This window comes from Puntigrus tetrazona, chromosome 14 (genome assembly GCF_018831695.1).
Source record: "Puntigrus tetrazona isolate hp1 chromosome 14, ASM1883169v1, whole genome shotgun sequence".
NCBI lineage: Eukaryota > Metazoa > Chordata > Actinopteri > Cypriniformes > Cyprinidae > Puntigrus > Puntigrus tetrazona.
The window spans coordinates 7,049,426-7,069,332 of record NC_056712.1 but is presented as its reverse complement, the minus strand read 5'-3'; the positions used below and the strand labels follow the sequence as shown (position 1 = coordinate 7,069,332).

Genomic DNA, 19,907 nt, shown 5'->3' with positions numbered 1-19,907 from the left:
TTGCACATACATACATATTTTAGAATATCATATATAAAAATATATTAAATATAAAAAACACATGCATGTGTTTGCATTTATATATACATAATAACTATACACGGTACACACACATATAAATTATGTAAACAAAAACTTATTTGGATGTGATTAATCGTTTGACAACACTATTTGAAAGTCATATGGATTTTTAAACAACGTGAAGGTGAGTTTTAAAATGATATTATGAAGGTTTGAGTTGACTTGAACATTGAAATTAAATCTAGCTTGACTATATTTGATGTTTAAGAGGAAAACACATTAATAAAGTGATGCTAACATGTTTGTTGTGCTCTAATGGTGTCAGATGGAAACAGCGCTAATGCGATGGAGAGCTGGGGCGATGGTAGCCGCTGCCTGAAACTGAAGGGTCAGATGAGATACATGCCAGAGTGGGAGTCCATCATCTTCCTGGGCACTCCGGTGTAAGACACACACACACACACACACATTAGGCAGCGCAGGTGCATTTCCGTTCATTTTGTGCAATTATTGTACTTAAAAGCTGGTTCTGTTTGTTTGTATGTGTATTGTCTTTGCAGCATGGAGAGTTTAAGTGCTATGTTTAAGACAGGTCTGTACATCAATGACTTGAGCATGCATGACTCGAGCAGAGATCTGGTGCTGGCGGGAACTCAGCAGTCTGAAGAGCTCAAGAGAGCCCTCATTCAGGTACAGCTGTCAGGCCTCAAGAGCGCCCTGCGTTTGATGGATTCATCACCAGAAATCCAGATCAGGCTCGGTTTGCTCAATGCGTGTCGCTTTCGCTCTGTAGGGGTCTGAGAAAGAATTTTGACACATCATTTTTACATGTTGCTACAAAGAGCGTTATTTTGTGTGTTTGGTGTAACGCGATGTGTTTATGCAGTTTAAGGTTCAAAAAATGAATTATGTTCCACATATAATAAAAGCCATTACAAATGAGACATTTCTGCATCCAGTGGGGAACATTATTACTGATTATCATGACTTAGTACTGTCTTATTACGTGTCGCCTTACATAAACATGACCATGTCTGCATTCATGATCGGAGAAACAACAAACAACAAACACTACCCTTCGCTGCTCAAAACTCACATTTGAACAGCAAATAGCAGGTTCCTTTAATAAAAAAAATATCTTACTTAATGGTTGTGAATCAGAAGCACCAGACTGTTAGAATTGCCTCACTTTATGGTCTCTGTGCACAGCCGAGGGATCAGTTCTCCGTAAATGAGCTAAACACACTAAAATATTTGTGCTGAAACAATGCTTTCTAATTGTGTCCGCTTTTAGAAGCACACAAAGTAGTTTCACTTTCACCACGAAACACAGCGTCTCCAGAACATGGCCCCAGCAACAACACTACAGCCAGAATAATAGCTCCTTTCTTTGCATAAATATTTGGGCAGCGTTGTAAAATAAACCCACTCTGTGATGTAGAAAAGTGGGGCCGTGCTTGAACTAGGTGTTCATAACTTTCATAAAGAATATATCTTTGGTTTTGAAACTTTAGTTTTTGCAATTATAGGGATCCTCACTATGCAGTAGCACTCTGTCGATAAAGGAAAACTTGAAATCACATCATATGACCGTTTTAAATGCGAATAAAATAAAATAAAATTTTATTAATTTAGTATATTTTTAAGTAATTGAAATTAATTGTATTTATGTTTTTAATTCAGTTCTGCATTCCATTAGAGAACCGATTTCTTTATTTGATTCCCTTAGTGGTCCGTTTTATAGTGTAAAAGCATTCTTAACAACACGTTAAGGGCATCACAGATATGTTCTTCTGTTGTTAATTCTCTAAATCTTTGTTGCGACCCACAGGAGCAAAAGAAATCCAGTAAACTGGAGGAAAGCATGAAAATGTTGGACTACGAGATGAAAAAGACGGATGATCTTCTGTACAGAATGATTCCTAAACCTGTTGCTAAGCGACTGCGGAAGGGAGAACCAGCTGTGAACACCTGTGAGGTTAGAACATCTGCACCTCTAACTTCATGCAGATGTTACTAGCGTCTAGACCAGTCCGTCTTGTTTTTGTGTCTTGTGACTGAAAATAATGTCTCTAAAAACTTAATATATATTCAAATATATTACTTATATATTACTCCAGTCCGTCTGTTAACAAGAGTGAAAAACTGTTTGATGTGAGAGGACAACAGGCGATGCACCTTTTCACCGGAGGAATGTTACTATGAATTATGGGCTGGTATTTTGGCCAAAGGCAACAGATTTATTTCTTACAAACATGCAGCTTTGTATAGAGCTCTGCATATGACATGCAATAAAAAATAAAAATAAAAATGTGTACACGATTTACTGTGCACGTGATTATTTTTTCGTCCCCTCGATTTGCAAAATCGCATGCTCGATTTACTAATTGATTCCCTTGATTTATAAACCGTGTGCATGATTTCACAAATCCAGGGCATTAGTAAATCACGTCCACAATCTATAAATTAAAGGAAACAAAAAAGCTAACTGTGCCTTGGTAGCCTTCGAAGCCTTGTGTTGAGACTTCACAACATCAAACTGGCAACGAAGGTTAACGTGTACAGAGCTGTGGTTCAGTCTGCTGTATGCATGTGAGACCTGGACTCTGTACAGGAGACATGTTAAGCAGCAGGACCAGTTTCACAATGGTTCGTTGCTGCCAGAGTTAAAAAAGAAAGGCATCAGGATCAAATCCGCCTGCTCTCATTCTGACGGCACCCATTTATAATTAAAATTTTTTGGTGACCTGTTCCTTTAAATTGTGACCGGTTCAATCATTCTGTTTAGCATTGTCTTTTGATCATTCATGTCTGTATCTGATGTGCTCCAGGTGTTTCCCGATGTGACCATCCTGTTCAGCGACGTGGTGGGCTTCACTCGTATCTGCAGTCATATCACACCCATGCAGGTGGTCTCTATGCTCAACACCATGTACACGCTCTTCGACACGCTCAGTGAGAAACACAGAGTGTTTAAGGTGAGCTTCTTTTCTACTGTGCTTCCAGCGCGATCGCATGTCGATACAAATGTTCCTCACACTCGTGTGTGTGTGTGTTTCAGGTTGAGACTATAGGTGATGCCTACATGGTGGTAGCAGGTGCTCCAGAAAAGACCAAGTATCACGCTCACAATATCTGTGACATGGCTCTAGATATGGTTCGCTCTATTGATCATCTCAAAGATCCCTCCAACGGAAACAACATCCAGATTCGCGTGGGTCTGTCTTCTCTCTTTTATTCAATCGTTGTTATTTTGTCACTGTTTACATTAATTTTTGCATATCGTGTAATACACAATATCGTTTGACATCAGTCAGATTTTTTTTACTTTTACGCTTACCAAGGATCTGATCAAAAACAGCGATGATGTAAAATATTATTTCAATTTATTATAAAAATGTTCTATTTTATTTTTTCATCATCATTACTTCATTCTTCAGTGTCACGCGGTCCTTCAGAAATTATTCTGCTGATTTGCTGCTCAAGAAACGTTTAATTTTAACATTAATGTTTAACGTAAACATTTCACTCTCGCTTTCGATCAGTTTATTGCGTTCACGCTAAACATATGTCTTGATTTCTTTCAAAAAGCTCCCCCTGCGTTAAAAAGAACTGTGTGTTTTATGACTTCTTTCAGGAATTCACTCAGGAATGGTGGTGGCTGGGGTCGTAGGTCACAAGATGCCTCGCTACGGTCTTCATGGTGATACGGTCCACACGGCCTCTGCCATGGAGAGCAATGGGAAGGTAGATTGAAAACGAAATTTCATGGATATTGCACGCATAGTTGCGCGTCCTAAATTGCAGCGTTTGCTCGAAGCGGAGATGGTTGGGTTAGTGCAGTTTTTCTCAAGAGCTCCATAATGTCACACGCTCATTAGATTGATTTTTGTTGGTTTCTCTGTTTATCACAGGCCCGAACGCCTGCTGTCTGATTGACATTTGACTCTATTGATCGACTGATCTGTTATTTATAGGAAATGCACATACAGCTGAGCAGCGCTACTTATGAGCACCTGAAAGGAAGTCACTTTATCTTCGAGAGACGCGGTACCATTACCATCAAGGTCAGTCGCTAAGTAACTGGACTGAAAAATCGACCCAAAGCTTGTTTACCCAGACGTTTCAAACAGGACCACCTGAGGTCCAGTGGACTGATCCAAGACCTGTTTGACAACTTTTATTATTAGTGCTGTGCTGTAGCAATTATAATTGATATTTTTTATTATATATATATATATATATATATCATATATATATATATATATATACATATATATATATTTATTTTTAAAATTTATCTTTATTATGTGATTATAATAAAAATACACAATTTAAATATGATTTAAAATATAATAAAATAATTTAAATGTTAAAAAATTTAAAAAATAATAGTTTTAAATATTTTTTTTGTAAATTATTAGAAGCATAATGTTAGACGTTAACAGTTTTTCCTGATTTTTAAAAAAAAAAAGTTATTGTGGTTTTTAGTGACTTTGTATTAAATCAAATTATAACATTCATACTGCTAATTTTATGGTTTCATTGGAAAGATATGACTGATCCTACAACAAACTACAACTACTGTATTGATGTTATATGTTTTTCTCTGACAGGGGAATGTGGAGATTGAGACGTACTGGCTGAAAGGAAAGAGAGATAAAGATGGAAACGCTCAGGCTGCATGCCCACAGTTTGAAGCCCAGACCATCAGTAAAGCTGCCATCTCTGCCGCCGAACCGCCCATTGATGAGGAAGTGCTGGTGAACGCGTCATATATTATGAGCAACTGAGTTCTAGCAATCTTAGAGTTTAAAGCAATGATCTGAACTTAAAGTCAACATAAAATCAAAATAAAATAAAATAAATTCTACCAAAAATTCTATTAAATTCAATTAAACACTAACTACACCGCCCAGTCAGTCTTGTCTAAACTTGTCAGACTTGTGAAAGTCATATGATATACGCATTAACATATATTATTATTATTATTTAAAGAATTATTTATTATTATTATTGTTGGTGTACTGAATATTAATAATATTTACGATGATATTTATTATTACTGACCACTTAAAAAGGGATAATAATCATCATTCATTATTATTATTATTATTATTATTAATATAACACAGTTTTTTTCTGATGGATTGTCTCCCTCAGGTGTTCCCCTCAGTGGCAGGTGAGGATGAGGACGATGTGAAGAGCATCCGCTCTCACCGCATGAAGATGGAAACCTCTGGGAACTCTCTGGAGGAGTCGATGGAGGAGTGTCGGGTCGAAGAAACGTCCGTCAGCAAGGTGAGATCAGTGATTTCTGTGATGAGATGTTACACCGCGACGCACGATAATATCAAACACTGTCTCTCAGTCTCATTATAAGGACGCTCTTCAGGACAGCAGTCTGCAGGACCCACACACTGAACTCGACTCGGCTGAGTTTGACGGCCGAGACTCAATAATGGAGTCTCCCGCTGGCTCGTGTGACTCCCGCGCCTCTGAGAAAAGCACCATGTGCTCTGTGTGCTAATCATAGCGATCATGACACGGCTTACAAATTGATTTCCGAGAGTCTTTTTTTTAAAACTGTTTCAGCCACTTTGGTTTTCTTTGTCCATGCTCAGGCTGTTGATCTGCATGATTTCTGTAAAAATTGCCTAGATTGTCTTGTAAATAGATTGGAAGTAATATTGAACTGAAAAGTGCTTATTGTGTTGGCCTTTCGTCTGCATTCGTCTCATTCAGGTTAGTTTGATAAATCTTTGTTCTCTTTTTGACATATACCTTCAATTTTTTCATTTTTAATGAATCTCCTGATAAAAATGAAAGGTTCATATTTCATCCCATTTCATCAGTCAATATTATTATTAACATTATTTTTTATTATAATTATTATTTTTGACAGGATATGCATGGTAATAGGTAAATTCCACCAGATTGTCATTTAGTAATTAAAACCATTCTGTCCAGAAAATAAATTTTTAAATAAATAAATAAAATAAAATCAACATAAATTATTAATTAAATTAAGCAGTGCAACAAATACTACCATGATGTATACATATTTAGCCATTTAAATAACATATACTTATCTTTAAAAATGCTAATTAGGGAAGTGCTTGCTTACTTAAAATAAAGATAAATGGTAGTGTATATATATATATATATATATATATATATATATACACACACACTACAAGATAGTTTCATGTGTTTGAAAGAAGTCTCTTTAAAGGTCAAGGATTTGACCTTTGGTCATGGATAAAGTTAAAATAGGATCTGCTTTAGAAGATTTATCCCACTGACTTCCACTGTTAGTGTTTTAATGCAATCAGTTGTTTTTCTTTGTCTTTACAAACTGAGAGGCTTGTCATAATCATTCGGTTACGTGTCAAGTGATAATTTCCCATCACAGATGACACTGCAGCTCTTCTCAGGATTCGTCTGATCATTCTCTCTCTGTTCTGCGCTTTTCTTGATGCCTTTCTCTGTGCGTGTTGTTTACTTACTGTACTGCCCAACTGTTTCCTTGAAGTGATGTGAAAATAAAGCAGGAATGACAGTGTAACTTAATTAATCACCGTTCAGTATATTTCAGTACAAGAAGGCTCAATAATTTCACACACTTTTGTTGCAAAGCTGAATTTTAGGATCATTACCCCAGTGTTCAGTGTCACACAGTCCTTCATTCTAATACAATGGCATGTATAAAGTTATTGTATTTTAAAAAAACCTTGTTTTTAAAACGAGTCTCAAGCCTGAATAAATATATCCCAAGCAATAAGCATATTTCCCGTCCACTTGTTGGTCTTTTCCTTTTGGTCTGCCTGAAAATGCAAATTCATTCTTTGCCACTAGGTGTCGCTTTTGGAGCATTAAAAGCTCACATTGCTTTAAATGAAATCGACCACTTTAATTAAAACAATGCAAAAATTCTGTATGTATGTATATTTATTTTTTAAAATACGGTGACTGCATGAAATAGCTACTAATCCAATTAAGTTTGTGTTCCTCAGAAAATAAATAATTCAAAAGGAACGAAAGTAATACAAATAATAACAACAACAGTTAGTTCTTTCAGAGGTCTGTCTCAGATGGTGTTTCCCAGCGAGGGGCTGGAGGAGCTGCGTCTGAAGGTGGCGTCCTCTCGGTCCAGACTGCAGCCGGAGTTGTGCCGCTCGTCTTTGGGAGACGTCTGGAGCGTGCAGTGGAAGCAGAAGGCGTAGAAGAACGCCACCAAGAGCAGGAAGCAGACGATGCAAAAGATGATGACTATGAGGATGGTGTGAATGTGTGTGTACGTGTCTTCAGAAGGGAGCCCGGGGCTGAGTGTCGGGAGTCACGTTCCCACGGACGGCATACGCCTCGGAGCTGAAGTGTGCCACACCACTCATGACGGCGAGGGGAATTATGGGTAACCTGGTGCGGAAACAGGGACAGCTTTTTAAAACAAGTCTCTTCTGCTCACCAATGCTGCATTTATTAGATAAAAACAGTTAAAACAGCAGCATTGAGAGATAACTTTATGATTTTAAAATGTAATTTATCCCTGCGATCAAAGCTGAATTTTTCAAAGCGTCATCCTTCAGAAATTACTCTTTTATGCTGATTTGCTGCTCAAAAAGTCTTTATCATCAGTGTTGAAAACAGTTTTGAACAGAATACATTTGAAACAATTTTTGTAACAGGTTCTACATACAGGTATATTATTTAATATATAATCGTTAGCATTGCAGTTTTGTGCAATACTTCACAGCATATGATGATTGGAGTCGATTTTGATTAGTATTCAAGGATGTACTAACGGCTTTCTAAGAAATATTAGATATAATCTCGTTTTCTGGTCTCCAGAAGCTCTCTCTTAACTAAAAGTTTGACAGGAGGCAGAAAGAGACTCACCCAGTCGAGAGAAACTGCTGTCAGTTCTTATCTGTAGAAAAGTGTTCCTGCCCGATCCTTCTGAAGATACGTCCACTTGTGTTTGTGTCTCTGGACCTGCTCACCGAACGCGTCCATGCGACAGGACGAAAGAAACAAAGAAATTAAGAAAGGCTGGAGAGAAAGGAGGGAGGAGAGACAGTCGATGTTGCCATAGAGACGCCCACTGAGTGGATGGGAGCTTGAACGTGACATCAGCGACCTGCCAACTCGACAGAGACGAGTAGACAGATACATAGATTATACATTAACATAAAAACGAGTCTGTTGCTGCTGTTACAGCTCACAAAGCGTGTCCGTTCAGTGATGCTGAGATGAGATGCAGAAGCGGATGTTTATGGGTTCTCAGATTTTCTGACTGGATGTTTGAATCACAGAAGGAAATTAATTGGATAGATAGATAGATAGATAGATAGATAGATAGATAGATAGATAGATAGATAGATAGATAGACAGATAGATAGATAGATAGATAGATAGATAGATAGATAGATAGATAGATAGACAGACAGACAGACAGACAGACAGACAGACAGACAGACAGACAGACAGACAGACAGACAGACAGATAGATAGATAGATAGATAGATAGATAGATAGATAGATAGAAATGTTTATTTTATAAACCTCTCACTTTTCTGCACCAATGACAGATTTCATGTTAATTTTTTATCATCTGTGTTTTGTTGTCCTTTGTAATCTTTGCTGGGAGAAAAGGCAGATGGCTTGAATACATTCATCAGTGTCTGTCAGCAGCTGGAGAGATTTATTGTCATGCAAAGTATAACTGTTGCAGTTTGTCTGCTGATTGAAAGACACCTGCTGATTTCTGTTCAATCCAAACTGATCTGCTGCCATCTGCTGGATGGATATATATATATATATATATATATATATATATATATATATATATATATATATATATATATATATATATATATATATATATATATATATATATATATATATATATAGTGTCATGCAAAAGGATTGAAATGAGGGGCATCCCCCTGGTCTATAAAAAAGACAAAAAACCCCCCCTCTCTGTAAAACCACCACCCCTTTTTGCGCTCTCTGTACACAGCTTTGTCATTTTTCTCATAAATGGTTCTAAAGGTCTTTAAAAAGGTATTTAAGACATTCCCCTGACGTATTGTGCTGTGTGACTGTGAGGGACTGAGAGGTGATAACAGAGCTGACGTTATCCAACTCTGCAATATAATAAAAAATAAAAATAGCCTGTATATTTTCAACACGTGTTAATAGTTCAAAAGCATGCAGTGAGAATGCCCTTGTTATTCCAGCAATGAAACCGAAAATATCCGTGTATGGGTTTTTGTTTTATGTTCATTGCACAAACAATGTATTTTTCTGAGAGCAACACGGTGTTCTGTTCCTTGAATGAATCTGTTTCGAAAGAATCGCGTAACCCAGTGATTCAGCCGTCCATTCAGATATTCTCCCCTGCATCCCAGTGTGTACTGTATATATAGTATTCAAAACTAATAGTATCACATAGAGTTTAAGATGGGCAGTATGCACATTGGGACGCAGGCGTTTAGTTTCTTATTGAATCAGCCGTTTAGAGTGAAACGTTGGCTTTGGATAATTGATTTGGATAATCGATAATTTCATGTTAGTCCTTTCCAAATAGGAAATCAAATGATCAATATGTACATGGACTACAAGACAGGTTGAACATATGATAAATGAGCAGTTTATTTGTTTTTCCATTTCGAAGACAAAATAAATGGATGATGTAATAGTTTACTTTGATATGTACAGTACATTTATTTTTTTCATTTGCTATTCTAAGGACTGAGGCAAAATCTTCTCTGATGATCCACTAATGATGAACAGACGGTTTAAAAGTACACTGCGGTACCGTGATTTTTTTTAAAAGAGGCCTACTCAAAAGAAATAGTTTGCAATTATTGATTGTGAAGAGATGTCAGGTGTTGTTGAATGCTTGTACGGTTCACCAGGTGTTATACGGCAGAAAGGTTCATTTCTTCCTGTTGACGAGGTTGTTACAGATCCAATTCATACCGTCCTGAAAAAACACAGAGAAAATGCAGGAAGATTTAGTTGATGCTTATATATGATATACTGTATTTCCACCAGCTATTGATCTTATTTTTATCTTTTGCTGTGGTGTGTCAGTAGGAAATATCAGTTTACATTTCCAAAGATTAATTTTGCTATTAATTGTAATAATTCAGTGAGATTTTTGTCCCAAAACGGCCGGCGCTCCGCACAGAGATCTGATCATCTTCCAGTCCGGTGAAGAAACACAAACTGAGACTAAACCCGAGAATCGTTTGTGAGTTGTTGAAGAATTAAGCTAAAAATAAATGGATATTATACGAAAATGAAAGCGTTAACCTGTTGACTGCCAAAACCAAAACATGACCCTTTCATAATTCATAATAGGGGCACTTTAACATTGCTTTCTTGAGCTTTTAATGTTCCAAAAGTGGCAATAAATGAATTAGCTTTTTCATCCAAAACCAACACGAAAAGATCAACAAGGTCACGGCTAATGGGATGGCGCTTCACTTTGACGTCACCTTGAAACGGTTTGGGACTCGTTTTAAAAAACGACTCGTTTCAATGATTCCTAGTCGCCTCTTCTTTTGAAAAACAGTAACTTTTTAAACGGTTCACTTTCAGATTTCAAATGTTTTCATCCCCTTGGAGCTGTGTTACACGCTGCATGAAAGGTCATTTTCAATAATCCACAGCAGGGTCACTTTAACACCGTTTTTAGCTGGCGAAAGAACTAGTGTTCTAATGATTTTGGGCGCTACTGTAACGCTAGTTGTTTTCTAGCAGTTGGCCTCACCTGCACCCCCTCTCCAGTGACCGCCGAGCAGGCCTGGATCTGCCAGACCCGGTCTCTGTATGTGTGCAGGTTCAAACCCTCGGCGATCTCGCTGGCCGGAGACGCCGTACCCAGATCCTGCTTATTCGCGAAGATGAGGATGGGAACGCCAGCGAGGTTTTCCTCATCTGTCAACTCTGACAGCTCCTACGGTAACACATACGGCATTCATATTCAGGCGACAGTATCCAGCTGCCTCCACAAGTCTATAGTCAAATGCTGCCATATTTATTTGAATATATCAACTTTCCTGGGGTAAATGTAACGTTGGGTGATGTGTTGTTGCCAATCTCCTGTTGTGTCTGACTAATTACCTCATAGATAGATAGATAGCCTATTATCTATAGCCTTGTTTTGCTTTAAAACGTACAAGATCCTAAAATGGTATGTTTCTTGTTTAAACGATTTTTAATAAGGTGTCAGACTTTTCTTCCAGGGCTACGCTGTATCGTGTTTTGCTGCGTAACTTAACACTGTTCACCAATAACAAATAACCTTTGTCCTGTGGGAAGATTCCAGGAATTGTATTTGCATATGATTTCCCGCCTTACCAATCCTGTTTCCTCGAACCGCTTCTTGTCAGCGCTGTCAATGACATAAACCTACAGATGAACCAACAACATCTCTTGTTTGTTAGCAGACAGAGGCAGTTGACGCTGAAAAATTGCTATTGTGAATGCAGTCATTTCTCACCAATAAATCTGTGTTTTCTAGGTATTTTTTCCAAAATGGACGGATCTTTCTCTGTCCGCCGATGTCCCACACGTTCAGTTTCATTCCATGAGAGGCCACGCTTTTGATGTTAAAGCCCTGGAAACAGCTTGCTGGTCAATATCGCCCCAAAATATCTTAATAAGCTATAAAATAACTATAATTTGCAAATCAAACAATATATAATTTTAAACCAGAGCACTGGTGACACTGTAAAATATTGGGTTCGATTTTTTTAAGGTGTCTTTGTTACAGTACTATATATAGGGTTAGGTTTAGTATTTGGCTTAGTTTTCCTTTCATTTAATTATGCATCAATTATTAGAAATATAATAGTAAGTACATGTAATGTGTAACAAGGACACCTTCAAATAAATGTTACCAAATATTGCTTCAATATGAAATATCTAATGATTACGTCTTTTAAGAGCTTGAAGGCTCTTTGGAGAACCAACAATGGTTTTCTATGACAATGCTGTGAAAATTCCTTTTTGGAACCTTTATTTTTAAATAGGTTCTATGGTTCTACATGGTTCTTTATTTTTAAAGAGGTTCTATGGTTCTACATGGTTCTTTATTGTTAAAGGTTCTATTTTGCTAGGACGTTCAAAACCAGTCAGATGGTTTCTTCTTGTAAAAGTGAGAAGAACCAGCTTTGTCAGGACAAGCTGCAGACTGGACCAGAAGATTTTTCAGCAGGGCTGGTTTTGTTCAGACTCACCTGTGTTGGTGTGATGGTGTTCACGTCCTCCGAGGCGAGACACTTGAGCAGTGTGGTTTTACCAGCGTTGTCTAGACCCAACAGAACTATCCTGAGCTCCAGCTCTGTGGATCCCTTCAGCTTCTGCATCACAGAGAGCAAACCCTACAAAGCACAGACACTCACATTACTGCGTTTATATTGGTAAAATGTTAACTTTTTACAGGAAATAAGCCTTTGTTATTTCTGTTACTTTTTTACCATTATAGTGGTAACATTATTACAGTAATGTTTTAAGAACATACTTTCATTCACGCTGATTTCATTTGACTTTTATTCAAAGCAAATTGCATTACATTTATCAGTTATCTTAGGGTTATGGTTTAGTAAGGATACTTTTATGTTGTTAGGTTGTTTCTAAGAACGCTTCTCAATAGATTGTATTATTTACAACCACAAACAAACATTTCCAGAACCTTCTAGAATCCAAAAATGTAAATTGATTGCTTATAAAAGTGTGGGTTGATTATTTATTTATAGTATGTTTTAAGGTTAAACTGAAATATATAAAAATATTTCTCTTTTTTTTGTTTAATAATGTACTAAAATAACATTAGACAGATAAAACTGATAAATGCTATGAAAAAATGAATTGTATAAAAATGACAAAATGTGAAATTTGCTAAAACCCTGAATTTTTTAATATAAAAAATATGTATTAATAAAAACTATAAATTATTCTTAATTATAAATTATACTTAATTATACTAAAATAACACTGGTTTATTCCCTGTATGAGTGACAGTAGTGATTCCTGTCTAATTAAAAAAATTATTTAGTAATAATGCAATAACACTAATGTTCCACTTGAGCAGCAAGGAAACTAGCATGCAGGCGTATATTCCCATGCGCAGATTAAGCCTCATTCTGAGGTGAACAGATTAAGCTAATGATGCTTTGCCTTGGTAAATTTCCTTTAGCGCATGAAGCATGTATTTAAGAAAGCTAGTCGTCAAATTGTTGACATTTGCACCGTTATCAGACGCAGTTTCTCCGAGTAACGCACAGATCAGTCTGTCAGGCTCCATTCATGTGGTTAAGGTTTATAGTAATGAGATTTATCTGGGTCACATGACCTATCTCTGATCGCTTAGGCCCCTTTCTTTCCATAAGACAATACTAATCATCTCAGAACATAGACTAGATTGAACGCCGAAAGTGTACAGAATTTATCCAGATTTCTGAAACGTGTTTATGTTTACGACAGACGCTGAATCCAAATGATCTCACATTTCATTTTTGTAATTGCACGTCTATTAAATGAACGTGTAAATGATTGTATGTAGCCAAGATGTTCTGGGCTTTCGGATCGCAGATATACTGGGTGGGGATGCCAACACAGAGAAAGTGACAAACGTACCTTCGGAGCTTCACCCATCTTGACTTCTATCCCGTCCTGGTTGTCTTACATTCTCCCGCTGTCTCCGTAGGTTTATGGATATGTACTTAAATAAAGATTACCACTACATTGACGATCCCTCTCCCATATTTAGGGCTTCGCGAGTGTGATAGAGAGCTAAAATAGTTAGCTTGTGTTGTACTGGACTCTGTCAATGAGCGTAGAAGACTTGAATGGAGGATTGGAGGATTAGGAAAGACGGAATTAGTGTCTCTCTCCTTCCCACCCCCACTGAGACTTTACCAGAATTATCTCTAGGTGCTGAGGGGAATCACGGTGACTTACTAACCCTGCTAACCGCTGCCGCCGCTACAGGGTTAAAGTAGATGAGTTTTGCGTCACTTGCTCATCTCCTCTTCAGTGAATGGGTGCCGTCAGAATGAGAGTCCAAGCAGCTGATATAAACATCACAATAATCCACAAGTAATTCACACCACACCACCAGTCTATCAGTTAACATTTTGTGATCAGAAAAGTAGCATTTTTGTTAGGAAAATCCATAATTAAGACTTTTTTTTTTTTTTTACTTTAAAGTGATGTCTCTTCCAGGCCTCTTTCCATAAAAGTTTTGTTCAGTGAAAAAGCCATCTTGTCAAATATGCACAAGCACTGTACACTAGTGAAAACAATCTAAAACAGTGCTAAACAAACAGGTTTGACGGATTTTGATGTGGATAGACAGCAGGGTTTGAACTCTTTCACTGGAGGAAGAGTTCATTTAGATACAGACTCATATTTATTGAAGATAAAAAGTCATAATGCTATATTTTTTTCTTACAAACAATGTTTTTTTATTAAATGATTGGAGTTGTGTGGTTTAATTGTCATTTATTGTGACGTTTTTATCCCTCATTCTGACGGCACCCATTCACTGCAGAGGATCCATTGGTGAGAAAGCGATGTATTGCTACATTTCTCCAACTCTGTTCCCATGAAGAAACAAAAATGCAAAATTAGTGACATGGAAGACAATAGCAGATTAGACTGTTTGATCTTGAGAGAGTTCGATGAAAAAGTTTGAGTTGATCTTGAGATTTTTGACTTTTAAATTCCAGATTTTAATATCTTGACAAATCTGTATTCAGGAGAAAAACAAAAACGATACTTTAACCAAGAGTCTCGGTTTGCTTTCTAATCTTGTTGTGTTTGCAAAGAAATCTCATTTGTGATTTCTCTCCTGATCAGCAGAAAATATTAAACAACAGGAATGACACAAAAATCACAAAGAATCGCATTTGTCAGAAACCCACTAATAAATACTAACTAATTATAAACTAATTATACTTCTACCTAGATAAAGGGAGTTGTTCAGCAAGAAAACATTAAATACATTAACATATGCTAACAATAAGAAATACAGCATTATAGTATTTAATCTTTACTTTTTCAACTTAATAATAATTAAGTATTAAGTAAAATAATAATTTTTGCTGTCAAACGATTAATCACACACAAAATAAGTTTCATACAAACAATTTACACAAACATGTGTAATGTACATATATTTATTATGTATATATGAATAAACTTGCATGCATGTATATATTTAAGAAAAAATATGTTATACATTATTTATATACAATATCAGTTATGAATATAAATAGAGTTCATGTTAAAAGCTCAATTATTAGTTTACGTTAAAATTGTGTGATCCAAATGGATGGAAATTTTATACGCAATTCAAAAACGCATAGAGATCGAGATATTTTTGAGTGTGTAAGTGAAAGTCTCAGCGGAGGGAGCGCTCTCTCTCAGTAGTAGCTGGTGATGGTGTTCACAGTGCTGTGGATGTTCTCCAGCTTCTGCTCTCTTTGTCTCTTCCTGGCCTGGCTCTGGGCTGAGAGAGAGAGAGAGAGAGAGAGAGAGAGAGATGGTATGAAATAGAGAAGGACAACATGCTTCTTTTTAATTGCAAAAGGTTATAAATGTACCTTGTCCTCTCTTGAGCGCAATCTTCATGATTATTGCAAACAGCATGAGGATAGCAGCTGCTGCTCCGACACAAATCAGTAAAACCACCATATCATTACTAGCTAACAGCAGAGAGAACACAAGAGAGACATTAGACATACTATTGTCAAACCATCCATCCATCCATCCGTCCGTCCGTCCGTCCGTCTATCTATCTATCTATCTATCTATCTATCTATCTATCTATCTATCTATCTATCTATCTATCTATCTATCTATCTATCTATCTATCTGTCTGTCTGTCTGTCTGTCTGTCTGTCTGTCTGTCAAATCCGTTCGTTGTCCGTCTATCTATCTATCTATCTATCTATCTATCTATCTATCTATCTATCTATCTATCTATCTATCTATCTATCTATCTATCTGTCTGTCTGTCTGTCTGTCCGTCCGTCCGTCCGTCCGTCCGTCCGTCCGTCCGTCCAACCATCCATCCGTCAATCCATCTATCTAACTATTTATCTATCTATCTGTCCATCCGTCCATCTATCTATCTATCTATCTGTTTGTCCATTTTTCCAGTCATTCATTCATCCGTTCATCCATCCATGCATTATATTTTTCATATATTAAATCTAAAAATATTTTATATATAGATTTAAATATTCAAATATCCATCATTTATTATTATTACTAATATTATTATTTGATATCATGGTCCATAATTAAAACTGATGAGCAGTACAATTACCTTCTACTTCAATTGTTATAGTTTTGTTGTAGTCCCCACAAATACTTTTAACCTCACAGGTGATGACTGAGGCTTTTATAATGTTTTCGATTTGAAAGATTTTTTCATTTTCATTTTCCTGTAATTTTTGGTCTCTCATCCAGCTGATGGAGGCGTGAGGAACTTTGTGAGTGCAGTTAACAGTCACGTCTGTACCCTTTCTAACTTTGGTGGGAAAGGTGTATACGGTCACATTAAAATCTGGGAAGAAGACCAAATGGTCAAAGGTCATCATACATTTCATACGTTTACAAATTATATCTAATAGATGAAGTCATTTTCTTCTTGAGGGAACTTTATCTCCAGTAGCATCGATTTGATCAGTGTTTCAGGCAATGATGCATAGCACTTGTACCTTTTATCGTGCAGTTTTGCGGGACACCTGGTGAAAAGGAGAACGGGAACAGATGTAATGCATTCTCAAAAACTGAATTTTTTTTTTGTCATTACATATTTTGTCTTTTTATATTTTCTGAAATTTCTGATTATTATGTAAGCCTGTTTTCACCGCAGTATAAAAAACAATAAATCTCAGGCTTTTTTTCTGCAATTGTGTTTATATCTCACAGTTCTGAGGGAAAAAGTCAATTTCCTTTATTATTATTATGATTATTATATTATAGATTTTTTATTCCTTGGGAAATAATCAGAATTTTCTGAAAAAAAGACCTATAAATGAAAAAGTCAGGATCTCAAAGACATCATTTATTTTTGTGTTTCATAGATATTTTTTTCCTTTCTTCTAGAAATGTTTCACTAATTTTTGAACATTCAAATATGTAATAAACGAGCATTTCAATACATCTTAAACTCAGATTCAAAAAACAAACGTAACTAACCAGTGTTGCAGTTATGTGGCGTGGGCTGGCACAGTGGACACGCTTGAGATAGAACAAAGAATTATAATCAGGGTTTTTTTACAAAAGTCGAATGTAAAAAGTGTTCTGTGCTTGTGCTGTATGTCTACCTAGAGATTGAGAACAGTCCAAACATTCAAGCAGTTCACACGTCCCAGCTTGTCCATGGCCTGCACCCACTGAGAGACGAAAAGACAATAAGATATCAAATATTAACCTCACAAAATGTGATTACTTTTATCATACGACGGTTGAATGTCCATTTCTGACCTAAAATCTGATCATTTATTTCTAGATATATTTATTCCTTGATATACTTATTTTATATTTAACTAAAAAATAAAAAAAAATTAGTGGCATTATTTTGGCGGCAAAACAACAGCACAAATATGAATTAGTGATTTCTGTTACTGTGTATTAATCAGTTTGTTTTGTATTTATTTCGTTCAGTTCGTGGGTCAAAGCATGGTTTAAAAATATAAAGAATAACTTTAAACTGACATCCTTTTGCAAGCTAACGGTTAACCCCTTGCAGATGTCATTATTGTTAACCAAAACTGAAAGTAACCATTAAAATCATGCACATCACTTAAAAATAAAATACACATTAACTTAAATAAAACATTACACAGATAATATACAAAACTGATGCTTGTTTTATTGCAGCTAGTTGCCAAGGCAATAATAAAAAAACTAAACGAGAACAAAAACTACTATGAAAATAGAAAATAAATCAATCAACGAATAAACAAAAATAAATAAATATATACATTAATAAAAAAAAAAAGAAATGAATTAAACTCACAGAGATGAAGAAGAACAGTAATGAGAAGCGTTCTGCTAAACATTCTGGTGATCACACGTCCTGACACGAGAGAAAGATGATTCAAAAATACAAAATCAAGACAAATACATGAGTTTGATTTGAATCTACAATATGCTCTTAGTTTTATTATTCTCCTGAAAAACTAATAACACACACACACACACACACACACACACACACACACACATACATTAAAACTGTAAATTTAACCATTTTCACCCAGAAAGTAGAAAATGCTGTTAATATGTGATTTATTTTAATTTAAAAAAATTAGTTACAAACTGCGTTGAAACAGAATCCTAAATGACACAAGCATTCTCTCTTACATAGAAACGTGATTAAAGTCTTTTACCTGCTGTTTTAAGGCTGTGTGCTTCAGATGTGTGTCTCGGACAGGAGAGCTCTGTCCATAGAAGCATATTTACACACAGATATACACACAGATAATCATGCAAATCACCTCAGGAACCTGCAGGCACAGGAGTATATTTCTATATACAGCTGACTACTTTGCTTACAGTGATGCACAGAGGATCGTGAAGAGCTGTTGAATATATGACATAAATTGTTTTCATATCTGTGTTTCGTTTGACATGTCAATTTTATTTTGTTTCCATATTGTAGTGTACAGCAGCCCACTGAGGAAGTACTATTAATATGTAAGGACAAACAGGAAAAAATGGCACCTCATAGAGGCAAAAAGTATGTAAATGTAATATAAATGAACACAGTATCATATTTCAGAAATGTCATACCATGTTCCGAGCAGCTAAATAAAAATATATATATATATATATATATATATATAATATATATATATATATATATATATATATATATATATATATATATATATATATATATATATATATATATATATACCTCATACTACCTCAGCTAGCAGGGAGATATGCACTTGTTAAAATTAAATTAAATTAAATTTAATTAAATGATGTGCAATATAAAAGTCCTTTAAACGGTCCGCGCATGCGCGTCAGCTGATTCTCCGTTCACCTGTTTGAAGTTGAGGCGAGTCTAAGGCAGACGAACGCGTGCCGCGTAGTGGCGCGGCTTGAACGCACGCTGTCTCCGGTGTTCTCGACTGCTGGTATTATGGTGGCGATTAGAGGTTTAAGCCAAAGCTTCTCTCGGCTGGCCAGAGGGGCATCTTTACAGATAAAATTCAGCAAGAGTCGTGTGTTTAAGATGCGCTCGAGCTCTGACCAGGTGAGCGGACAGGTGGAAAAAACTATTTTATTTCACACAGTGAAAATCTGTACGAATACAAACGCATTTGGTTACGTTTATTCTTAATATAAAATAAGAAAAAAAAAACCCTTCCGAGCAAAATTGTTACAGTTAATATAAAACTAGTTTTCTGACCACTCCCCCTGATCTGACAGTAACCGTTTGTAATCCATTATGTTTGTAGTTAAATTGGTTATTATCTTCCATCGTAATCTCTGATTCACTGCGCGTGTGACATCACGGTATGACAAATGCTGTGAAAAATATTACTAAACATCTCTATTCACATAAAAGGATGTAGGCGTTTCATTGTGCAAGTTCCCAGGCCTCTTGTGCGTGTCTGCGTAGCTTACTTTAGTGACCAAGAAACCGGTTACAGTGTAAGTGCATCCGTGACCCCTAACAGGTTGAGGTTATCCACTTTGGTTGATTATGATTCTCTCGTTCATGGGGTTCGTCTCAGTGGATGAGCGGAGGGCCAGGTGGGCTTCAGCGTAGGGCTCGTACCACACAAAGGGTTGCTTACAGTCGAAAGCGAGGTTTAGTCGGAGTAACCGCAGTTCCT

The 19,907-nt window shown here is 36.3% G+C and overlaps 3 protein-coding genes and 1 long non-coding RNA gene across 8 annotated transcripts in view; 1 reads left to right on the top strand and 3 right to left on the bottom strand.

The window, feature by feature from the left end:
* The window catches only part of LOC122357407 (soluble guanylate cyclase 88E-like), a 12,377-nt gene extending 5,572 nt beyond the window's left edge, over positions 1 to 6,805 (top strand). For all 3 annotated transcript variants that reach the window (XM_043256787.1, XM_043256786.1, XM_043256785.1), the window contains 10 exons: positions 347 to 464; positions 582 to 711; positions 1,853 to 1,999; positions 2,853 to 2,999; positions 3,083 to 3,239; positions 3,659 to 3,768; positions 3,999 to 4,088; positions 4,638 to 4,784; positions 5,185 to 5,322; positions 5,393 to 6,805. In XM_043256787.1, the coding sequence (XP_043112722.1) occupies positions 347 to 464; positions 582 to 711; positions 1,853 to 1,999; positions 2,853 to 2,999; positions 3,083 to 3,239; positions 3,659 to 3,768; positions 3,999 to 4,088; positions 4,638 to 4,784; positions 5,185 to 5,322; positions 5,393 to 5,551 (1,343 nt within the window). In that variant the 3' untranslated portion in view covers positions 5,552 to 6,805. The remainder of the gene's footprint in view (positions 1 to 346; positions 465 to 581; positions 712 to 1,852; positions 2,000 to 2,852; positions 3,000 to 3,082; positions 3,240 to 3,658; positions 3,769 to 3,998; positions 4,089 to 4,637; positions 4,785 to 5,184; positions 5,323 to 5,392) is intronic.
* Positions 6,806 to 6,954: 149 nt separating this feature from the next.
* LOC122358234 lies at positions 6,955 to 8,053 on the bottom strand. Its single transcript, XR_006252586.1, has 2 exons — positions 7,921 to 8,053; positions 6,955 to 7,440 (listed from the first exon to the last, which is right to left on the bottom strand). It is a non-coding gene; the product is annotated as an uncharacterized LOC122358234 (long non-coding RNA).
* Positions 8,054 to 9,829: 1,776 nt separating this feature from the next.
* Positions 9,830 to 13,692, bottom strand: arl3l2 (ADP ribosylation factor like GTPase 3, like 2). Its single transcript, XM_043257883.1, has 6 exons — positions 13,675 to 13,692; positions 12,276 to 12,419; positions 11,537 to 11,653; positions 11,395 to 11,445; positions 10,805 to 10,990; positions 9,830 to 10,012 (listed from the first exon to the last, which is right to left on the bottom strand). The coding sequence occupies exons 1-6, from the start codon at positions 13,690 to 13,692 to the stop codon at positions 9,965 to 9,967; spliced, it is 564 nt and encodes a 187-aa protein (XP_043113818.1). The 3' UTR covers positions 9,830 to 9,964.
* Positions 13,693 to 15,204: 1,512 nt separating this feature from the next.
* On the bottom strand, positions 15,205 to 19,902 carry LOC122358227. 3 transcript variants are annotated; one of them, XM_043258010.1, is made up of 9 exons: positions 19,696 to 19,902; positions 18,447 to 18,563; positions 18,074 to 18,133; positions 17,379 to 17,447; positions 17,251 to 17,292; positions 16,767 to 16,793; positions 16,373 to 16,612; positions 15,645 to 15,746; positions 15,205 to 15,550 (listed from the first exon to the last, which is right to left on the bottom strand). In XM_043258010.1, the coding sequence occupies exons 2-9, from the start codon at positions 18,511 to 18,513 to the stop codon at positions 15,465 to 15,467; spliced, it is 693 nt and encodes a 230-aa protein (XP_043113945.1). In that variant the 5' UTR covers positions 18,514 to 18,563; positions 19,696 to 19,902; the 3' UTR covers positions 15,205 to 15,464. The 3 variants fall into 3 exon arrangements, with proteins under 3 accessions (XP_043113945.1, XP_043113946.1, XP_043113947.1); XM_043258011.1 differs by having other exon boundaries at positions 18,447 to 18,497; XM_043258012.1 differs by lacking the exon at positions 16,373 to 16,612.
* Between the last annotated feature and the right edge of the window lie 5 nt (positions 19,903 to 19,907).

Excerpts from the sequence above, each read along its gene's own strand:
- arl3l2 (XM_043257883.1), bottom strand. Across the intron at positions 11,654-12,275 it reads ACACCATCACACCAACACAG|GGCTTTAACATCAAAAGCGT; the intron begins GTGAGTCTGAAC and ends AGCTGTTTCCAG. Across the intron at positions 10,991-11,394 it reads GGTTCGAGGAAACAGGATTG|GAGCTGTCAGAGTTGACAGA; the intron begins GTAAGGCGGGAA and ends GTGTTACCGTAG.
- LOC122358227 (XM_043258010.1), bottom strand. The coding sequence starts at position 18,513 with ATGCTTCTATGGACAGAGCTCTCCTGTCCGAGACACACATCTGAAGCA. Across the intron at positions 17,448-18,073 it reads TACTGTTCTTCTTCATCTCT|TGGGTGCAGGCCATGGACAA; the intron begins GTGAGTTTAATT and ends TTCGTCTCTCAG. Across the intron at positions 17,293-17,378 it reads GGACTGTTCTCAATCTCTAG|CGTGTCCACTGTGCCAGCCC; the intron begins GTAGACATACAG and ends TTCTATCTCAAG.